The 18,940-nt window shown below is 35.4% G+C and overlaps 1 protein-coding gene across 1 annotated transcript in view; it reads left to right on the top strand.

Moving 5' to 3' along the window:
- Nucleotides 1-18,940, top strand: part of LOC150096475 (ciliogenesis and planar polarity effector 1-like) — a 614,243-nt gene that overhangs the window by 232,232 nt on the left and 363,071 nt on the right. The window contains exon 10 of the mRNA XM_090408080.1: nt 12,096-12,473. Within this exon, the coding sequence (XP_090264206.1) occupies nt 12,096-12,473 (378 nt within the window). The remainder of the gene's footprint in view (nt 1-12,095; nt 12,474-18,940) is intronic.

Below are 18,940 nucleotides of genomic sequence, written 5' to 3'. Positions count from 1 at the left end.
ATGGTTGGATGATGACATTCTGACAGGAATGGAGATTGAAGGGTATGATATTTAGTGAAGATAGAAAGTTACCCTTTCTCTCTTCACTAAATATCATACCCTTCAATCTCTATTCCTGTCAGAATGTCATCCTCATCCAACCATATTTAATTATTTCAACAATTTTTGGGTTAATGAACTCAATGGACTCAAAGGAAGATGGAGTGCTGTTGATGAGAAAAAGAGTTATGTCCATATAAGAATGAAATACTTCTTTAGTTGCTACCATAGACCTGTAATGTGGAGAGTAATGACCTGGAAATGTATGTGCAAATTAACAAAAAGAAAATGGGAAAAGAGTGATCGTTATGGGTGATTTTGATTACGCCAATATAGATTGGATTGACGAGATAGCAACTGACGAGATGTGATAATTTCATCAGAGGATATTATTATAAATGAAGTGTCAAATCTCTTTCCAGTGGGTGGTTGACAACCATGTGAGAACTTCCACGAGGAAAGGGTAGAGTGGAACTACAAGGCTGGTGTTTATGAAAACCTCAGGAGACAGCTTAAAGCTGCAGCAAGGTATGGTGAGTTGGATTTAAAGGAGATCAGTGCTGCTTGGGTGATATTCAAGAACTGTCTAGTAGAAGTAATGTCTAAATATATTCCAAAGGTCAAATGGTTAAATAAGGTAGATGTGAAATGGATGAATCAAGAGATTAAGCATTCAATACAAGGGGGGGGGATAAAAAAGTATTATGTAGGTCAAGCTAGATATGTAACACAAGAGGAGTGGTAATAATCAATTTCATGAGGAATACAAAGAACAGGGAAATATTACTCGCTGGTAGGGGTAGCAAAAGTTCAGTGTGAGCATCAGTTAGCTAATGAAGCAAAAAAAAAAAAAGAATGATTATGTTAGGATGGCATTGAATGGAGAAAATGGTAGAAGGACATAATAGGAGTGTGGATTTGCTTTATCATTTACCGCTTTACATCTGCTTAGTTTCCATTTACTGCTGATAGATCAGTCTAATATTATACCACAATTTTGCCCATGATAGTTCATTTGATCAACAGAGTCTCTCGGGTTGTGTTTGTAGTAACTGTCACGCATTGTCTCTCTTAATGATACCTGATGATCAGCATTCATTTTGATAAATTATGGAGACAACTATTGTGTTAAGAATAATTACTTTAATTTCCCAACGTTTCAAGTTTCACATTAATGTCATTCTCTGGAGTACACGCTTATATATTGACACAAGCTACAGTACAATTCAAACACTATGACAAAGTGACAATGATTTAATCAACTGTTATTCTAATGGCTTCACCTCTAGTTATAACCCTAACACCAAAGCTATACTCATATTTTTTATAACATGATCAAAGAACAAATTCATATAATCTTTTAATTCAGATATAGTTGTGACCTAAACAATTTAACATAAGTATTTGTTATGTTAACGCTAAGCTCCAAGAGTACTACAGTCCTAATTATATTTTATAGTGAACTCTTAGAACAAAAGGTTATATGCCATCCATATTCTTGAGATTTTTAGACCATCATTATTTTTAAGATTTGAATTGTTGATCAGAATTTATTAGGCCTTCATAAATTTCCACTCATACGCCGTTTTGGTGTGATGAACAGCTGCCTTTCCAGTCACTTCTGTATAGAATATTCAGGGCATGATTAGAAAGGCCAGAATTACCTTAGTTATTAAATTTACTGTGTCATTTATGTTCCTTTTTCCAGATGGAATTGTGCATCCAGTTTCACTTATATATGGCAAATTACAGGTACATTGAATACAGTGTACTCCAGGGAAGGAAGGAAGGGTTCCTTGGAGGAGTTGAGGTTTAAAGGTAGCTTCAAGGTTGGCATTTTATTAGTTCCATCCATCAATGAATTACTCTAAATGATGTGCTTTAATATGAAATTGAAAGACCTTATGAGGACAAAGTGGATTATTGCGATAATGATGATATGTTCTGGCTTTCAATTTGAAATTGAAAATCAGGACAATCTTTTATTTCTATATACATTTAACCTACATCTTCTTTCCAGCATACTTTTTTAAAAATGGCTACAACAAAAATACTATCAACAAAATTGTTCACAAGACTGCACCTAATAATAAAAATAAACTAGATTACAATAAAACTGTAGCCATTCCATACATTAAAGGGATATTAGATAAAATGGACAGAACACTACATAAATACGACCTTAATGCCACATTTAAACATCCTGCAGAATTAAAGAACTTATTCATCTTCATCTCCTACAAGGATCCCTTCCTCCCCCCAACCCACCCTGGAGCATACTGTATTTAATACACCTGAAACTTTATTATTATTAACATTCTGACCTCCATGGAGTTCAGAGACTCATCATACTATTGCACACAATGCTCATCCAACTGTACCTTATACTGATTTGCTGTGTCTACTTTCACAACACACTCAGGCAATGCATTCCACTCACCAACCACTCTCCATGCAAAGAACCTGACCTTCACTTCTCTGCTTACACCCTCCTTATACAGTTTCCAGCAATGGCCTCTTGTTTTACCCCACTCTCCCCCATTCTATGAAAAATCTCTTCCATGTCAACCTGATAATAACCCTTGACTAGCTTATATGTCTCAATCATATCCTCTCTCTTCCTCCTATTTACAAGGCTTTAAAATTTACATTCTCTCAATCTGTCCTAGTACTCCTCATTCCAGAGACCATTGACTACCTTTGTGAATCTTCTCTGGATCCTTTCCAACATATATATCCTCATCACCATGAAAATGCAGCAATCAAATCTGTGCACGATAATCCACATGAGGTCAAGGCCTTATACAATGGCATCATTGTCAGCAAAGGTTGGTCGATTGGTAGAGCCTCTGCTACTAATAGCTCGCAAAAAGTTAAGCAAGTTTGAGTGCGGTTAGTCGTTGGAAGGAGCAATCATTTGATGCTGCTTGGTGCACACTCCCTCGATGAGTCTTTGGACTCCCTGGAGGTGTCAAATAATAATAATAATAATAATAATAATGTAACTGGATGCACAATTCCTATCTGGAAAAAGGAACATAAATGATGCATTAAATGTAACAAAATGTGGTAAATCTAGCCTTTCTGATCATGCCCTGAATACTCCACATAAAATTGATTGGAAAGACACTCATTCATTACATCACACCAAAATGTGGCTTGACATGATGGTCTAAGTGTCCCAAGAATAGATGGCACACGTTCTACCTACATAAATTTTTGTTCTAAGAGTTCATTATAAATTATAATTAGGACTGCAGTACTCCAGGATCTTAAGCCATAATATAGCAAACTTGTATGTTAAATCATTGATTAGGCCAGCGCTTCTCAAAATGTGGGCCACGGCCCCCCCTTGGGGGAGACATTAGTTTTGTTGAGGGGACCGTGAAATAATGAGTCTTTCATTGTATGGAGATATGATGACAGTTATATTTCAGTAGTTTTCAACATTTCCAACCATATAACTATTAAAAGCTCAAGAAATACAATAGTCTCAAAATACAGAGCCCAAAAAATGTGTGAACTATTTATGAATACAATGCTGCATTTATAGGTATTGCTCATTGTATTAGTCCCATTCAGAAGCCATTATTATTTTTTTTACATATGGCACTGTTTCGCTATAGGTTGTTCTTCCTCTTATATGGAGTTGATATGAAATAAATAAATAATAATAATACAAAACTGAGAATTTGCAGTCTTTGTCCTCTTAGTGGTATACTTTTGTTTATTACTTTGATAGAAGATTTATTTAAACATTATTTGCTATATTAGAGTGGAATGCATTGAAATTTATGCTCTTGGATTGAAGATTATAATAATTTTATATCTAGACTTTAGTATATATTAGCTAGGCTGTGCATATAACAAAGAGTCTTTTATATATATATATATATATATATATATATATACATACATACATACATACAGGGGTCCTCGACATGCGTCGTTTCGACTTTACGGTGGTAATTCCATAAATAATTTAAAAAATAAATTTCGACTTGAAGCAGCACGCGTAAAATTCAAACGTCGCGGGCGAACTTGTTTGCGAGTGCAGCGGAAGAATATGCTGTTACGCGGCATTTGTTTGGGAGAGGTGGCGTCGCTTGGGTCCCAGCATGCACTCTTTGGGTACTGCGTGCTTTGTTTACATCCGCTCTCTCACTTTTGTGTTTGTGTTTTTTTTTTTGTGACTTTTTACCCTTCAATATGGTTCCCAAATGTAAGGCAGACTCTTCCGATGGCAGTGTCGAAGAAAAGGAAAGCCATTACATTAGAAGTGAAATTAGACATTATTAAAAGGGCAAAAAAGGGAGAAATGCCAACAAACATTGGCCGCGCGTTGAACTTCAGTCATACCACAGTTGGGACAATTATCAAGGATAAAGTTCGCATCCTTGAACACGTGAAAGGATTGGCGGCAATGAAATTGACCGTGATTACGAAAAAACGTAGTAGGCTCATGATTGAGATGGATAGGCTTCTTGTTCTTTGGCTGGAAGACCAGCATCAATGCCGTATCCCAATTAGCCTCATGTTAATTCAAGACAAGGAGACTTTAGGATGTTTTAGGTTAGGTAAGTAACTTAGACTATGGTAATTCCGACTTGCGTCAAAAATCGCCTTATGTCGGTCCGTAGGAATGGATCTCCGACGTAACTCGAGGACCCCCGTATATATATATATATATACAGGGTGTTCGGGATAAATTTGACATATTTATAATTAATTATATTTTTCCGTAAGTTACATGTATTAACACACACTTCTCTTCATTTAAAAGTTTGGACCCTTCTTCATTCATATACAAGATGTCAGAAAGGATGGATAGCTGGAACCCACCTGAATCATGGAAGAGAATAACTTGTATCATGATGATTCGTGCCCGCCATCAAAATAAGGATATTACGACTGCTGCCCAATGCTCCCTGAATACAGTAAAAACAATCAGGCATGAACTAGAGGCTTGCAATGGTGACTACGAGGATGTAGCAAGAAGAAAGATCCCTAGCAGACGATCTGATTGCGTTCGTACAGCAGAATTCCTCGCAAATCTGCAGGAACAGGTGTTGAAGAACCCTGGCATTGGAATTCGGGCTTTGTTCGTGGAGTTGCTAACTGTAGTCAAGCCCTGGATAACAAGGGTAGGCAATGGTAGGCCGTATGTATGGCAGCAGGATTCGGCCCCTTGCCACACCTCTGGGAAAAGTCAAAAATGGTTGTCTGAAAATTTCTACGACTTCACCAGTCCAAATGTTTGGCCTCCAAACTCCCCAGACCTTAACCCCATGGATTATTTTGTATGTGGCGCAGTTGAAAAAGACACCAATCGCACTTCCAGTAATACAAAAGCCCAGTTAATGGATAAAATTAAAACAGTTTTTGCGGCCCTTCCCAGGGAGACTGTAGCATCAGCTTGTTCGAGGTTCTGAAGCAGAATTGAAGCTTGATCGATGCTAATGGTGGTTATTTTGAGTAAATCTTGTTGATAGTATTGTAATTAACTCTGCCTGTAATGTTTTTTTGTCAATTCATTAAATTTAATAGATACAAAGAAGATTTTCTTTTTCCTTACGAAACTGTCAAATTTATCCCGAACACCCTGTATATCATCTTCTTCATATGTCTTATATGTATAAGACATTTAAGAGTCTTTATATACTTTTAAAGATCATTACTGCACCAGGTTAAAATAAATCAAACCTGTATACTGAATACAAAGTTTTGTCACATCTTATTTTTCTTTGTACATAGATAGCATTCTTTTTACTGAATCCCTTTTAAAAAATGTGTTATAAAAAATGTGTTTGCTTTTATTATGAGCATTCAAAATTAACCATTTCTTTCTGACCTTCAGCAAGTCCTAATGATATGCAGTGTGTAAATAAGTAAAATTTAATATTAAATTTAGCATTTATTTTGAGTAAACTGCTTCCTTGTTATTCTTGTTTTCCTGTATACTGAGCTCACAGAACAGTTTCATAGTTATTTTATGCTTAAAATGTAGTGTATTACATTAACAAAGGGAGAATAAAGTCATAATATAAATATCTACAATATGCATCATCATGGAAATCATTACGAGGAAAGAATGATTTCAATTTTCTGTTCATCCGGTTTGGACCTATTACACATGTTCAAAGATGCCTACATATATAAAGCACTAGAAAAGAACGGAGATCTACAAGTTGTCCAATTGTGTTAGACAGATTACAGACAGCATCAGAAACAGTATCAGAAACAAATGAGGTAGAGTTTGTTGCCTTGGTCAGTATGTTGGGACCTCATATTATAGTCATTAGTGAGAACTAGCTAGCAGAATCAGACATACTAACGGTATTGAGTGTAAAGGGTACAGTATTTTTAGGAAGGATAGACAGGATATGAGAGGAGCTAGCGTGCTGCTAATATTGGATGACTTGAATTTGGTTAGTGTTGAGACCTATGATTGTAATGCTAGTAACAGTTTTTCATATGGCAGTGAGTTTAAAGCCATCTGGTGTGAGGTGATATCTAACAAGATCAAATACATATTGGTGGGTGAGAAGAATGAAACTAAATTTATTGTGCTTTTGTGAGACAACTTCCTCAAGCAGTATGTGACAGAAGAAACTCAAGGTCAAAGAGTGTTAGATTTGATTATAGTGTCAGAGGATGTTTCAGTTAAAGATGTGACTATTCTGCCTACAGTTGGTGACAGTCATCATGCAGTACTCACTTGGGAAGTGGCTAAGTTGATGAATGTTTCATTCAGAAGAGATTACATGCTGAACCACAGAGCAGAAAATTATGACCAGCTTAGGAGTATACTGAGTTCAGTGCATTGGTTGCTGGATGGGAAGCATATCAACATTGCATGGGAAGTATTTTAAAAAATACTTAAATGATTCAATCTCAGAATGTTTTCTGCGAGTTCTAAGAATTGCGAGATGCGTAATCTTATCAAACAAGAGATTCGTAAGAAATAGATGATGTGGAAGGAATGCCGTATGCATAAGCAGGATATCTGTTATGAAAATTATAAATGGCAAACCAGAAGAGTTACTACTATTGTATGGAAAGCTAAGTCTGAGTTTGAAAAGAAACTGGCTCTGCAAGCAACCGACAAAGAATTCAGTCATTATGCTGTAAGTAAAAGAAAGAATGAATATGAAAGATTAAACTCTACTGAATGCAGATGGTGTGAGGGTGACAGATGCAGAAAAGGTTGTTCACCTAATGCATACCCACTTTTCTAAAAGCTATCAACCTAATGTTAGCAACATTGAGCTTGCTGCTACCCCTACACTGGATGAAGAAACGCAGGTGTATTAGGAGGAGGTATTAAAGCTGTTGTACAAACTGAATAAGAATTCATCAGTAGGGACTGATAGGATATCACTACAGATGCTAAAAGAGTGTTCAGCTGAACTGGTTATTCCTATGAACAGGCTATATAATTCAAACCTCAGAACAGGGAAGATTCTGCAAGGGTGGAAAGAATATACAGTGATCTCATTACACAAGAGTGGTGCAAAGGCTGATGTATCAAACTATTGACATTCAGAGAATGTGAATATTCAGAGGAAACTCTGAATATTCACATTCAGAGAATCCTTACTTTGAATAATATATGCACGTAAACACATTTTCAGAGATTCAGAGAATGTGAATATTCAGAGGAAACTCTGAATATTCACATTCAGAGAATCCTTACTTTGAATAATATATGCACGTAAACACAAGAAAGATATTTAATTAATCAAATATTTCGGTCTGGAAATAGCAGACCATCTTCAGTGGCACTACAAGAACAGTTTTAAAAAAAAATACAAGGTGGAATACTAACAATAGATCATTTAAAAATAGAACAAGCCGTGTGATGTTATATCACTAAGTATTAAAGGGAATATTTTTAAGCAGAGACATGATTAAAATAAAGATATTAATTAATAATATTAAATAACATAAAATTAATATGAATTAATGAGTTATTCTGATTAGACTTTCCCAGATTTTTGATATAGATATACAGTCATTCCAATTCAGGTTAGGAAGATGGAGTAAGGCCTCTATACTTTCTTTGAATAAACGCCCAAATTTATAACAGGATCTATGTAAGAGGTGAGCTTTTGACCAAAGGATGTTAGTTTCAATCCCGGGCTGAGCTAATCCAGATTTTTCAGGTTTGTTGTGATGAATGGAGGATTGATGTCCTTGGATTCTTTTTTCAAGAGAACGTCCAGTTTGTCCAAAATAGGAGAGATCACAGTTGCAGGGAATTTGATAAACTCCAGGAAGAGATATCGTTGAGCATTTGTCTTTAGGAGAAGGAAAATGGGAAGATAATTTGTTAATAGGTGAATACGTAGCTGTTAACTCATATTTCTTCAGAATTCTTGCGATAGGTTCTTAAATTCCGGAGATGTAAGGAATTGGAACTTGACATATTGAATCTTCGTTGTTTTGTGGTGGATTATGAGAATCGAGAAGATGTTGAGTACTCTTTTCAAAAAAGCCATTGAGTTTCATGTGTTGTTGGATAGTAGAAAGTTCTTTCTATAGAAAATTAGAATTAGAACAATTAGTTTTGGCTCTTCTGATAAGACATGTTACGATTCCTGTTTTTTGACAAGGATGATGGGCTGATTCTTTAAGAATATAACGACCTGTGAAAGTTGGTTTCCTGTAAACTGTAGTTGTAAGAGTATTTGAAGGTGACTGGATGAGGGGAATGTCTAAAAAAGATAACTGCTTGTGTTCTATTTCCATAGTAAACTTTATACGATGATGTAAGGAATTGACACTGTTTAAAAAAGAAGGTAAGGAGTCTTTGTTGTGTGGCCATCCAGTAAAGATGTCATCTATATATCTTACCCAAAAGGATGGTTGAGGGAAAATAGATGAGAAGAGGACTTTTTCTAGATGTTCTAAATAAAAGTTGGCTAAAGCAAGAGAGAAAAGACTTCCCATGGCTCTTCCTTCTACTTGGCTGTAAAATTTGTTTTGGCATAAGAAATATCCAGAGTGTATTACGAAATCGAATAGTTTTATAATGTCTTCTGGAAAGATGTCAGCAAGTAATTTTAAAGTCTCCTTGAGAAGTACATTTGTATATAAAGATTCTATATCAAAGCTCACCATAAGATCTGTAGGTTGTAATGAGACGTTTTTTTAATTTTTCTTAGAAATCTGAGGAGTTTTTTAGAAAGGAACTAGAGTTGCCTATGTGAGATTTCAATAATTTAGCTAGATATTTGGCTATATGGTAAGTAGGAGAATCAATACAATCTACTATTGGACGAAGAGGAAAGTCAATCTTATGTATTTTAGGAAGACCATAAAATCTAGGTGGGTCTTGCAAAATGAGTTTTAAGTCTTTCAGTTGTGTCTCTATCTAAACTGATGACTTCATCTAAGAGAGAATTTAATTTCTTTAGTTGTCTGTTGGTTGGATTATAATCAAGTTCTTGATATGTGGAGCGATCTCGAAGTAAAAGAGAAAGTTTTCTTCTGTAATTTGCTGAGTCCATAACTACCGTTGCTTTCCCTTGTCAGCTTTGGTGATAATGAGGTGATTGTTTTTTTCTCAAGGACTGTAAAGATTTCATTTCAGAAAGAGATATGTTGGAAGGAGGATGTTTGGCCTTAAGTAGAGAAGAAGCGACTTCTAGGCGAAGAGCATTAGCTTTATCACTAGTTAGACTGAGATTGCGTTCAATGTTAACTAGGAAATCTAGATATGCTATCTTATTATGAACAATAGAAAAATCATGTCATTTTGACAGGATGAGGGTTTTGCTATCAGTCAGAGGACATCTGGATATATTGACAATCCAATTATCTGGAGTTTTGAAGGGCTTGAATTGTTTAGACGAAAGAGTTTCATATTTTCGGTTTAGATGTTGACTTAGTTTATTATATGCTCGTTGAGTAGAACGTTTAGCCACATTTAGAACTATGTGTGAAAGATGTGGATCCACGTTTGTGGAAATATAGGTGCAAAGATCAGAAATATGTTGACGGTGAATAGCAAGATCACGTTTAGCAGCTTTAAGTTGGTTACGGATTAACGATAAACTGGTGTTCCGGTAAATATTATGAGCTCGAGGAGATTTTATAGTTTCTTTAATATTAGCGAAATTGGGAATAATCTTGTTGTCGCAGTATTTTTTAAAAAAATTGATCTTTGCTCATAACCTACCTTGTATAACTGAAAGTTTTCCTAATTTACTGGTTATTTTGGTGACATTTTCCCCATGAAGGATTAAAATTTGATGTTTTAAGGATACTTGTGACATAAAGACTGAATAATATATAACATTAGGAAGGATTTGACAGGTGACATATAGTTATTTGCTGATGATGCAAAGATAGGTAGGGTAAACAGGAATGTGGATGATATCAGTACTTGCGGAATGATTTCAATAGGCTCTAATTGTGGACATGGGAAAACTGATGTCAGTTCAATGTTAGTAAAGTCATGCACTCTGGCTTGATTAGATATCCAATCTCATATTATATTGGTGGAATTATTCTAGAAGAAGTTAATAAGCTGAGGATCTTGGAGTGTTAGTTGATAGGAAGTTGAAGTTCATGGTCATGTATCAAGGATTGCAAATGCGACTCAAAAGATAAGTGAAATGCTGAAACAAACTTTGACATGTAAAGATAAGGATGTCATTTTGCCTCTTTGTAAGGCCTTGATAAGACCTTACTTGGACTATTGTGCACAGGTCTGGTCTCCTGGTTTCCATTGGGATTCTGATACAGTGGACAGAAAGTGCAAAGGATAGTGTTAAAAATCATGTTAGGATTGTGGAATACTGATTTTAAAGACAGATTGAGAATTTGTAGACTGCTGAAAATAACAAACAGAAGAAAGAGGGACGATATGATTGAGACTTTCAAACTTCTGAAAGGTTCATACAGGATTTCAGTTGATGAAATTTAATTTTGTGATGGGTGGGTAGAGAGCATCCTTGGAAGCTAAGAATGAATATCGTCAAGAAGAGGGCGAGGTCTAGATTATTCTCTCATAGAGTGTTGCATGATTGAAATGGATTACCATTGGATGTTGTATGTATGCAATGTTAATGAATTCAATCACAACTATGACAGCTGGTGCGTATGTGGCCTACCTAGATTGGTTCTTGACTCCCTGGACTCTTAATAATAATAATACAAATCACTGTATATTTTGAGTTTGAGAATGTTGCCACAGTTATGGATGGAATAGTAAACATTGTCTGACAGCGAACTCAGCCTTGTAAGTTGTCAAACAGAATTCATTATAGAGCTATTATGATGAAATTTAAACATATGGTGTATTTTGTATGTATATTTTGTATTTGATGGTTAGTATGTATCTTTCCTAATGAGTCCTCAGACTACACCTCAATAGAGCTGTCTAGATAATAATAGTTCTTCCTGACTTTTTTTCTGTTATGTAAGTCAAATGACATTTCTCTGTTATCATGCCATATTGAATTTAAAATTTTGCATTTGTCTATGATAAGTTTGTTTAGCAGTCCCTTTTAGGCTGGTTTTAGAATGTTGGATTTCTTTTGCTGTTCCATCCAAAATTGTGGAAGCATTCCCAAATTACATGATATGAGTCATGTTCTGTGTTGTAGACTATATTTTTAAATACTATGACTTTTATGATCTTATATGCCACATTAGTGATATAAATATTTGTGATCAGGTAGAAATAGCTAAACAGTTATTTTATTAACTTGATATAGATAGCAAATATATCCAGTTAAACAGTTTATTAAATGTAAATTTGATATTAAGTTTTAATTATGATTATTTTGCTACTTTATTTATAATTTACATTTATAATTTACTTCTAAAATTGACATTCATTGTCAATTTTAGAAGCTTATAATAGAAGACTACTTTTTTCTTCTTCTCCAAATTATTTTATTTTGATAAGCAGTATAAACAATGTTGTTGTTGTATTTTTGAGCCAATTTAATTTCTTATATGTTTGGCATAGTACCTAATAAAAAAAATAATTTTTATAAAAATATACCTTAGTGGATTTATTTTCATTTTTTCTTCTCCCACAGCTTCTTCAAAGAATAACATGCAACATTTATCTCATCTGGCACATGGTATTCTATATACACTCCTGTTAAAAGGGACTTTCACTGAAGCAGTTATATTTATATATGGTCTTATTAATAAAGATGCTGTTGTTTTTGTGAATGAACATTTGGCTGTTAGAAAAAGGTCAAGACACACTCATGATTTCAAAGTATCTTCAGCTTTAAATGTGAAAAGTCTCTTTGAGAGAATAAAAGGATTGGAAAATGTTACTGTAAGAAGAGTAGCTAAAAGTTTTGCAAGAATTTTTGCTGCATATTTTGCAAATGTTCCAATTTATTTATATCCAGTATATTCTGGAAAAGCAGCGATATCACTTATGAAAAAACAAAACTATATAGGTAAGCTCACATTTTTTCCCCCCTTTTCATATTAACTTTTCATATTACATTATAGTAACTCTCACGCTTAGTGTAATTTGAAGATACCGAGAAAATTTTTTAAGAATTTCTCCAAATGTAAAATGATAAAAAAATTACAGTGGACAAGTTCTTCCTCCTTTTTTTGTTTGTAACATGGACAAAATAAGTTACTTTTTTACTATATAGCATACACTTATTACAAAAATGATAATAAAAAAAATTTCTAGCATGCAGGTTTCTTGTTTTCAAAACTGAATACTTTATGTATTCAAAAGTTCTATTTTTATTGGTATTTAAAATATATGAATTTATATAACATGTGGCATTCACTGTGAGGCATTGCTATTATTATTATTATTATTATTCCCCAAAGTGAATTAGATAATGTAATCCATAAATCTATAATCTGTAAACCAGCACCAGATCTAATGTTCAACATTGGATGTAGTATTCCTAATTTAGCTTAGGAAAAAGCTAGCAGCATTAGGCTTGATGTTGCCAGTATTCTTTTTTTGATCTTCACCAACTAAAAGAAATCTATAATCTTGCCAACTTAGTGTCCTCAAGAAACTGTGCAAATATAACAGTACATTTATCACCAGAATGATAAGGGGATTGTTACTGTTATTCTTAGTAACAGTAAATACAATAGAAAAAATGGTCATCATTCTCAGAGACTGCTCCACCTACAGACCTTTAGATTATGATCCCACCAAATCTCAGTCAAGAAATTGAAAAGTCTGTTCAAAAAAGTTTCTTGCTGGCTTCCTTCCTGAAATCATAAAAAAGTCAAACCTTTCAGTTCTAGTCTTCCCCCCGGCTATACAGATCACCAAAAATACACAAATCCCCAGTCCCCCCTCCCTCCCCTAGGGACCAGTAGATGATATAGATTCTTCATGCTATAAATTAGCAAAATAGATAGGAAGTTCTCTTATCCCCTCCACCCCAATAGTTATACCACTTGCTATATAAAAAAACCCATTTGAAAACTTCTATTGAGAATTTAACATTAAATTACAGATTTTTGGTTAGTTTTAATATCAACTCACTTTTTGTCAATTTTCCTTTAAGTTACCCCTGATCACTTATAAAATTTTTTTCCTCCTAATATCACTGTTCTCTTTCCTTTGCTATTCATTTATAAACAGATATATGGTACATCTGTGGGTTTTACCCCTCTCACTACCGCTTGGCAGTTTCTTTACAGAATATTTTTAAAACAAACTGTTTGACTCAGAATCTCTTAAGCCTTCTATATGGTTAAGATATATGGATGTTCTTCATTTGACCTCATATCACAGACATATTAGACTCCATTTCTCACCTCAGTAATCTTCACTCTAGACTCTAGTTTATGATGGAAAAGAAAACTAATAGCAGTTTAGCCTTTCTCAAATTCAAAATCTCCACTACCTGAGGTTCACCAGATAGTCATTGACTATCAGTATGGATTTGGCCAATTTGTATCCACTGCTGATCTCTTTCCCTGCCTCACCCAGCACTGTATGCACACTATGGAGAGTTTCAAAGAAACTTGCTATTATTCATGACATTTCTAGGGCTTGGTGTAATGTTAAGCATTGAGGCCTGCTAATCAAATTACCTGCCTTCAGTCTACCTTCCACCCTCTGTAATTGGATAGTCAGCTTTCTCACTATTTGTTCACCATTTATCTGGTGGAGATAGGAATTTATATGAAATTGTAAGACAGGTTATTGTAATTGTAGAAGGTCTTCTTGGCCTTTACAAAGTAAATTACACTAGACAAGGAATTATATTCTTATTTTAGTCCTTCAACCAGGGCTTGAAATGACTTTGAACCAAAATAAAATGTTCCTCTCAGAACAATTCAAACGGAATTTTTTTTTTTTCTAATCACGAATAGAAATTTTTTTATTATTTTTATGGCTATATAGCCTACTTTCATTTAGGAGTGCCCTTTTTTACAATGTCATTGGCTTTTTACTCAAATCTTAGGGCATTAGTGATGTGTTATAAAAACCGATATATGAAGAATAACATAAGAAGAAAATTCGGACATACCTTTTTTTGAATGTTGTTGGCTGTCTCCTTATTGCGGCGATATGCATTCATCTGCTGTTAAGCTGTTAAAAAGGAAGGGAGTTTGGAAAAAGTGGTGGAATTATTTGAAAAAACCCGGGTTTTTTATATGTGTAATATTATTATTATTAAGGGTGGGTAGAGAGCGCTTTGGGAGCGGAGGTGAGAGAAGGAACTGAAAATAGAAAACTATTTTTTGAGGAAGAGGAAGAATTGATGGGAAAAGGTCAGTAGTGTGAGTAATGGGGGTGTGAGCCGTTTCGACAGTGCGTCGTCTTCGGAACTCGTGGGAGAGGTGGAGGCTATGTCGAGCCGGCTTGGTGTTTCTGTCTTTGGTATGTTTGTGTTATCTCCTATTGGTCAGAGTCGTGACCTAATTTTTATATTATAGAGCTTCCCACTCTCGGAGATTATGTAGATTGGTAGATGTTTATTGGGTTTTTGTCACATTTTATGGCTATCGTTTTCGATATTCTAAGCATTTTTTCGTTATCTTGTATGTCTATTATTTTGGCCTTGTCGATTTGCGAGGTATTTTTCTGTTCAAGGGCATGGACTGCTATTTCTGTTTTCCCTGTACTTTGTATTCTGTTTTTCTTTTTATTGTTGCGTTTTTTTATTGTTTAAATGTTCTGGAATAGGAATATTACAGTCACAGAAGTGTTTTTGTAGTCTTGCCCGTAGACACCTGATAGTAGAACCTGTATAGGTGACATGACAGTCTTTTTGGCAAGGAAATTTGTAAACTACATTATGGCTTTCTAATATTTCTTTGTGTGTGTGTGTGTGTGAGATTTTGTAGGTTTATAGAAGTGTTTCCAATTTTTGGTTCGTGGTGAACACAAACATAAAGTATATTCGAACACGAATTGACACTACTTTTGGAGTAGTGTATATGACACACACACACACACACACATGCATATACGAGGGGGGAGGTCTGGAAAGTTTTAATTAATGCCTAGAACAAAAATGGTAAAGCAACTGATATAACCACAAGAAAGAACATATCTTAAAACACTTTCACCCCCATGTTTCATCAAATTGTAATAATTTGTTCTTTTTCTTTTAGGATATATAAGAAGACAAATTAATTTTTGTTGTAGGTATTTATCAGAACTTTCCAGACCTCCCATATTGTGTGTGTGTGTGTTTTCACGCATGAGTATTTTTCAGACAGAGCATTATTTTCTGAGAGTGAACTTATTGCTCTGACTTGGAAATATACACACACACACAATATATATATCAGTATATATGTTTTTCAGATGGAGCATTATTTTCTGAGAGTGAAATTTTTTGCTACGAACTGGAATGATTTAAAAAATCATTGCTCCTGTGGATTAAATTCTCAAAGATAGATATCCGAGAACTTAAACATCAACAGTAGAATAGAAATCCTCTTATATTATATATATATAAATCCTTTAAAAAATATATTTACAAAAAAATATATTCCATTCTGGAATAATTGTGCCCGCGAGGTTAGCCTAGTGGCTTTGCGCTTCGCAACCATATGCCTGGGGAAGGAGTGTCCCAGGTTCGATTCCCGTCGTAGACGTGAGGAATTTGAGGATCTTCCTCAGGCATAGCCCAGTTAGCTAGTCTTGGGCGTGGACAGTAGGGTTTTTCCTGCCAGTTTATCTGGCGTTTTTCATCCTGCAGGCAAACCGACCCCGTGAACATATGCCTCTACAGTCAGAAATATCCCCCCTCCCCTCCGAGCGGCAGACCAGGCGACAGGTCGGTTGGGAGTAGTACTAACAAGAAGTCGCATCTAAGTAACACACGGATCCTGCATAGGAAGCGGGAATAACGTGTAGTGAAAGAAGAAGATGATTCTGGAATAATTGTCTGAAGATAGATCAAAAAGGATTATTTCTTCAGATATTTATTTCAACCCCTATGGTCAATTGGCATGAGCAAACCAAATTTTGATGTGAAATATCTTCGTGAGTAGACTGACTTGTATATTTGCTTTGAATTATGAGAAGAGTTGGTTGATCCACCATATACTTGCATATGGAGGTAGAAGATTTCACATCAAATTGATTTAGTATCCTGTGTCTGAGAGGACATATTCTTTGCATTTTTTGGGGATAATAGAACAGTTTTGATATTAAGCTGTATATGCCTCCATATACAAGTATCCTAGTTGTGAAGATATTTTATGCATGTATTTCATTTGCTCTCACTTGGGTAAAGGATTAAAACAAGAAGATGATATACTTAGGACCTAGCTCGATTCCTAAGTACATTATGATACAGGCAAGTTGGCCAAAGAATACCCATGGACGCACGCGCACACACACAATTTACAACAAAAAAATACTACTACTATTGGGTGGAGGTGTTGTTGTGAGCAGATGATGCATAGTAGCAGTATGTTAGCAGATGATTGAGTAGTAGATTGTGTGGAGTGGTTTGCCTTTCATGATGAGTCCTTGGATCCCTTAATAACAAGGGTAGTGTATAGGTTATGAAATATTTATCAGCAGCAAGCTCTGTGTATCTAAAGTGAGGAAGATTGAATTGTTTAGCTACAGTAGAAAAGCAATAGAATAATGGTGTGAAATAGAACAAGTGGCTATGGAAAGGTGTGAAGAGAAGTAGAGAGCATATAATAAATTTAGTTTAATCCTTTATCCAAGTGTGAGCAAACAAAGTTTGCGCCTGAAAATATCTTCAGGATTGGGGTAACGTAGTACAACACCGGGCAACTCGTAGCAAAGGTGGACCAAGCTAACATCACTCCTATCTCAGAATCTCCCATAATGCAAAACACATCTCCTTGCGGATATGTATAATGTTGTGCATTAAGGGAAGGGCCACTACCCAAACTAGTTTCGACCTTTATTAAGGTCTCTTCAGTGGGAGCCAGGCCCAGAAGTGGAGATACCAGGCAGAAGCAATGGCAAGGTCATCTTTACCTATAGAAGTTGCCAAAAGGTGTGCCACCTTTTTTTATTAAATTACTTTCGATTTAGAGAAACTTTCAACAGAAATAGAGAGCATTTGCAGGGGTAATATGAAGCTGGGAAAGTGGCCAATGCTAAGGAAGAAGAAATTAGAATGTGAGAGGGAACTAGTACTGTGGTCTAAGGAAAATCCCAAGATGAAAAAATGATCCTGCTGAATGGTGCAGGAGGTATGAATTCTGATATGAATGATATAGATGAGCTCATTTGTTCCTAGAAGAGAAAGGAAAGTGCTGTTGTTAGTATATAGGAGTATCCAGGATACCAGCATTGGCATTTGGATCCGAGATGAGGTATTGGTCTGAGACATGGGTCAGAGCCATTCCACAAAGTGTTGTATGTCTGTAGATTATGTGTTCATGGGACTGGTTTGCCTGTTTTGAGGGATGAAAAACCTGAGTTTCTGGGAGAAAACCCTCCACCTCAGTATGAACTTGGCCGACTCCCCTTCAGTTGAAAAGATCTGATAGAGGTTCCTTGCATCATAGACGAGAATTGAATACAAGTCTTTTTAATTAAAGAGCTTTGTCTATACCAGGGGTGGGGAACCTTTTTAGTGTCAAAGGCGAAAATTGCTAATTTAAAAACTTCCACGGGCGACTGGCAAATTTTAACTCTTATATATAGTGTATGTAGTATGCTGATGTACATACGTGTACATCAGCAAAGGGGCGAATTGAAATAGACTCGTAGGCGAAATTTTGCCCACAGGTGAGGGGTTCCCCACCCCTGGTCTATACTGAATGAGCCACAGAAGCTCCCATGGGTATGTTTGAAGGATTAGAAAGGGATGGAATGAAAATATTTAGAATATTAAATAGCATTCAGGGTGTGCTATGCTTGCAGTGCACACCCATGGAATAGCAATATCACTGATATTATATTTTTGCATTTATTCCTGTTAAAGACTCCTCTAATTGTTTCCTGCCTTCGCATGATTACTAAAATTAAACAATATAGTAATTTTTCATGAAGATGACACTTTTCGACCCACAAACACTGCATCACATTCACATTAATAGCCCAGGTATGCAGTCGCAAATATGGATGCTATTGAGCCTTTTGAACAGACGTACAGATGGTGCAGCGTTCCAGTGGTTTTAAATGACCCAGAAGGTGATCAGGGTATGCACTAAGACAATAGCACCCAGAAATCAGTGGCTATGATTGGTTATTATGTCAACCAATTCAATTGAACATTGTAACGAGTTGTTATTTTTGTTTTCTGAGTTTCATCTGTTTTGCATTTATGAAGTGTGAACTGATGCGTTTAGGACACTGATATAGACAAGTTTAATTTTCTATAAATAATTGCTGATATTTTCAATGGGAAGCAGTGTTGACGATCTACCGAATGTCCCATTTTCTGAAAAAGCTTTCGTGGATTGTATGATTAATTATAGT

The sequence above is a fragment of the Typopeltis vanoorti genome, chromosome 18 (genome assembly GCF_054136105.1).
Source record: "Typopeltis vanoorti isolate ZY-2024b chromosome 18, IOZ_Tvanoo_1.0, whole genome shotgun sequence".
NCBI lineage: Eukaryota > Metazoa > Arthropoda > Arachnida > Uropygi > Thelyphonidae > Typopeltis > Typopeltis vanoorti.
This window is presented reverse-complemented; position numbering and strand designations above follow the sequence as displayed.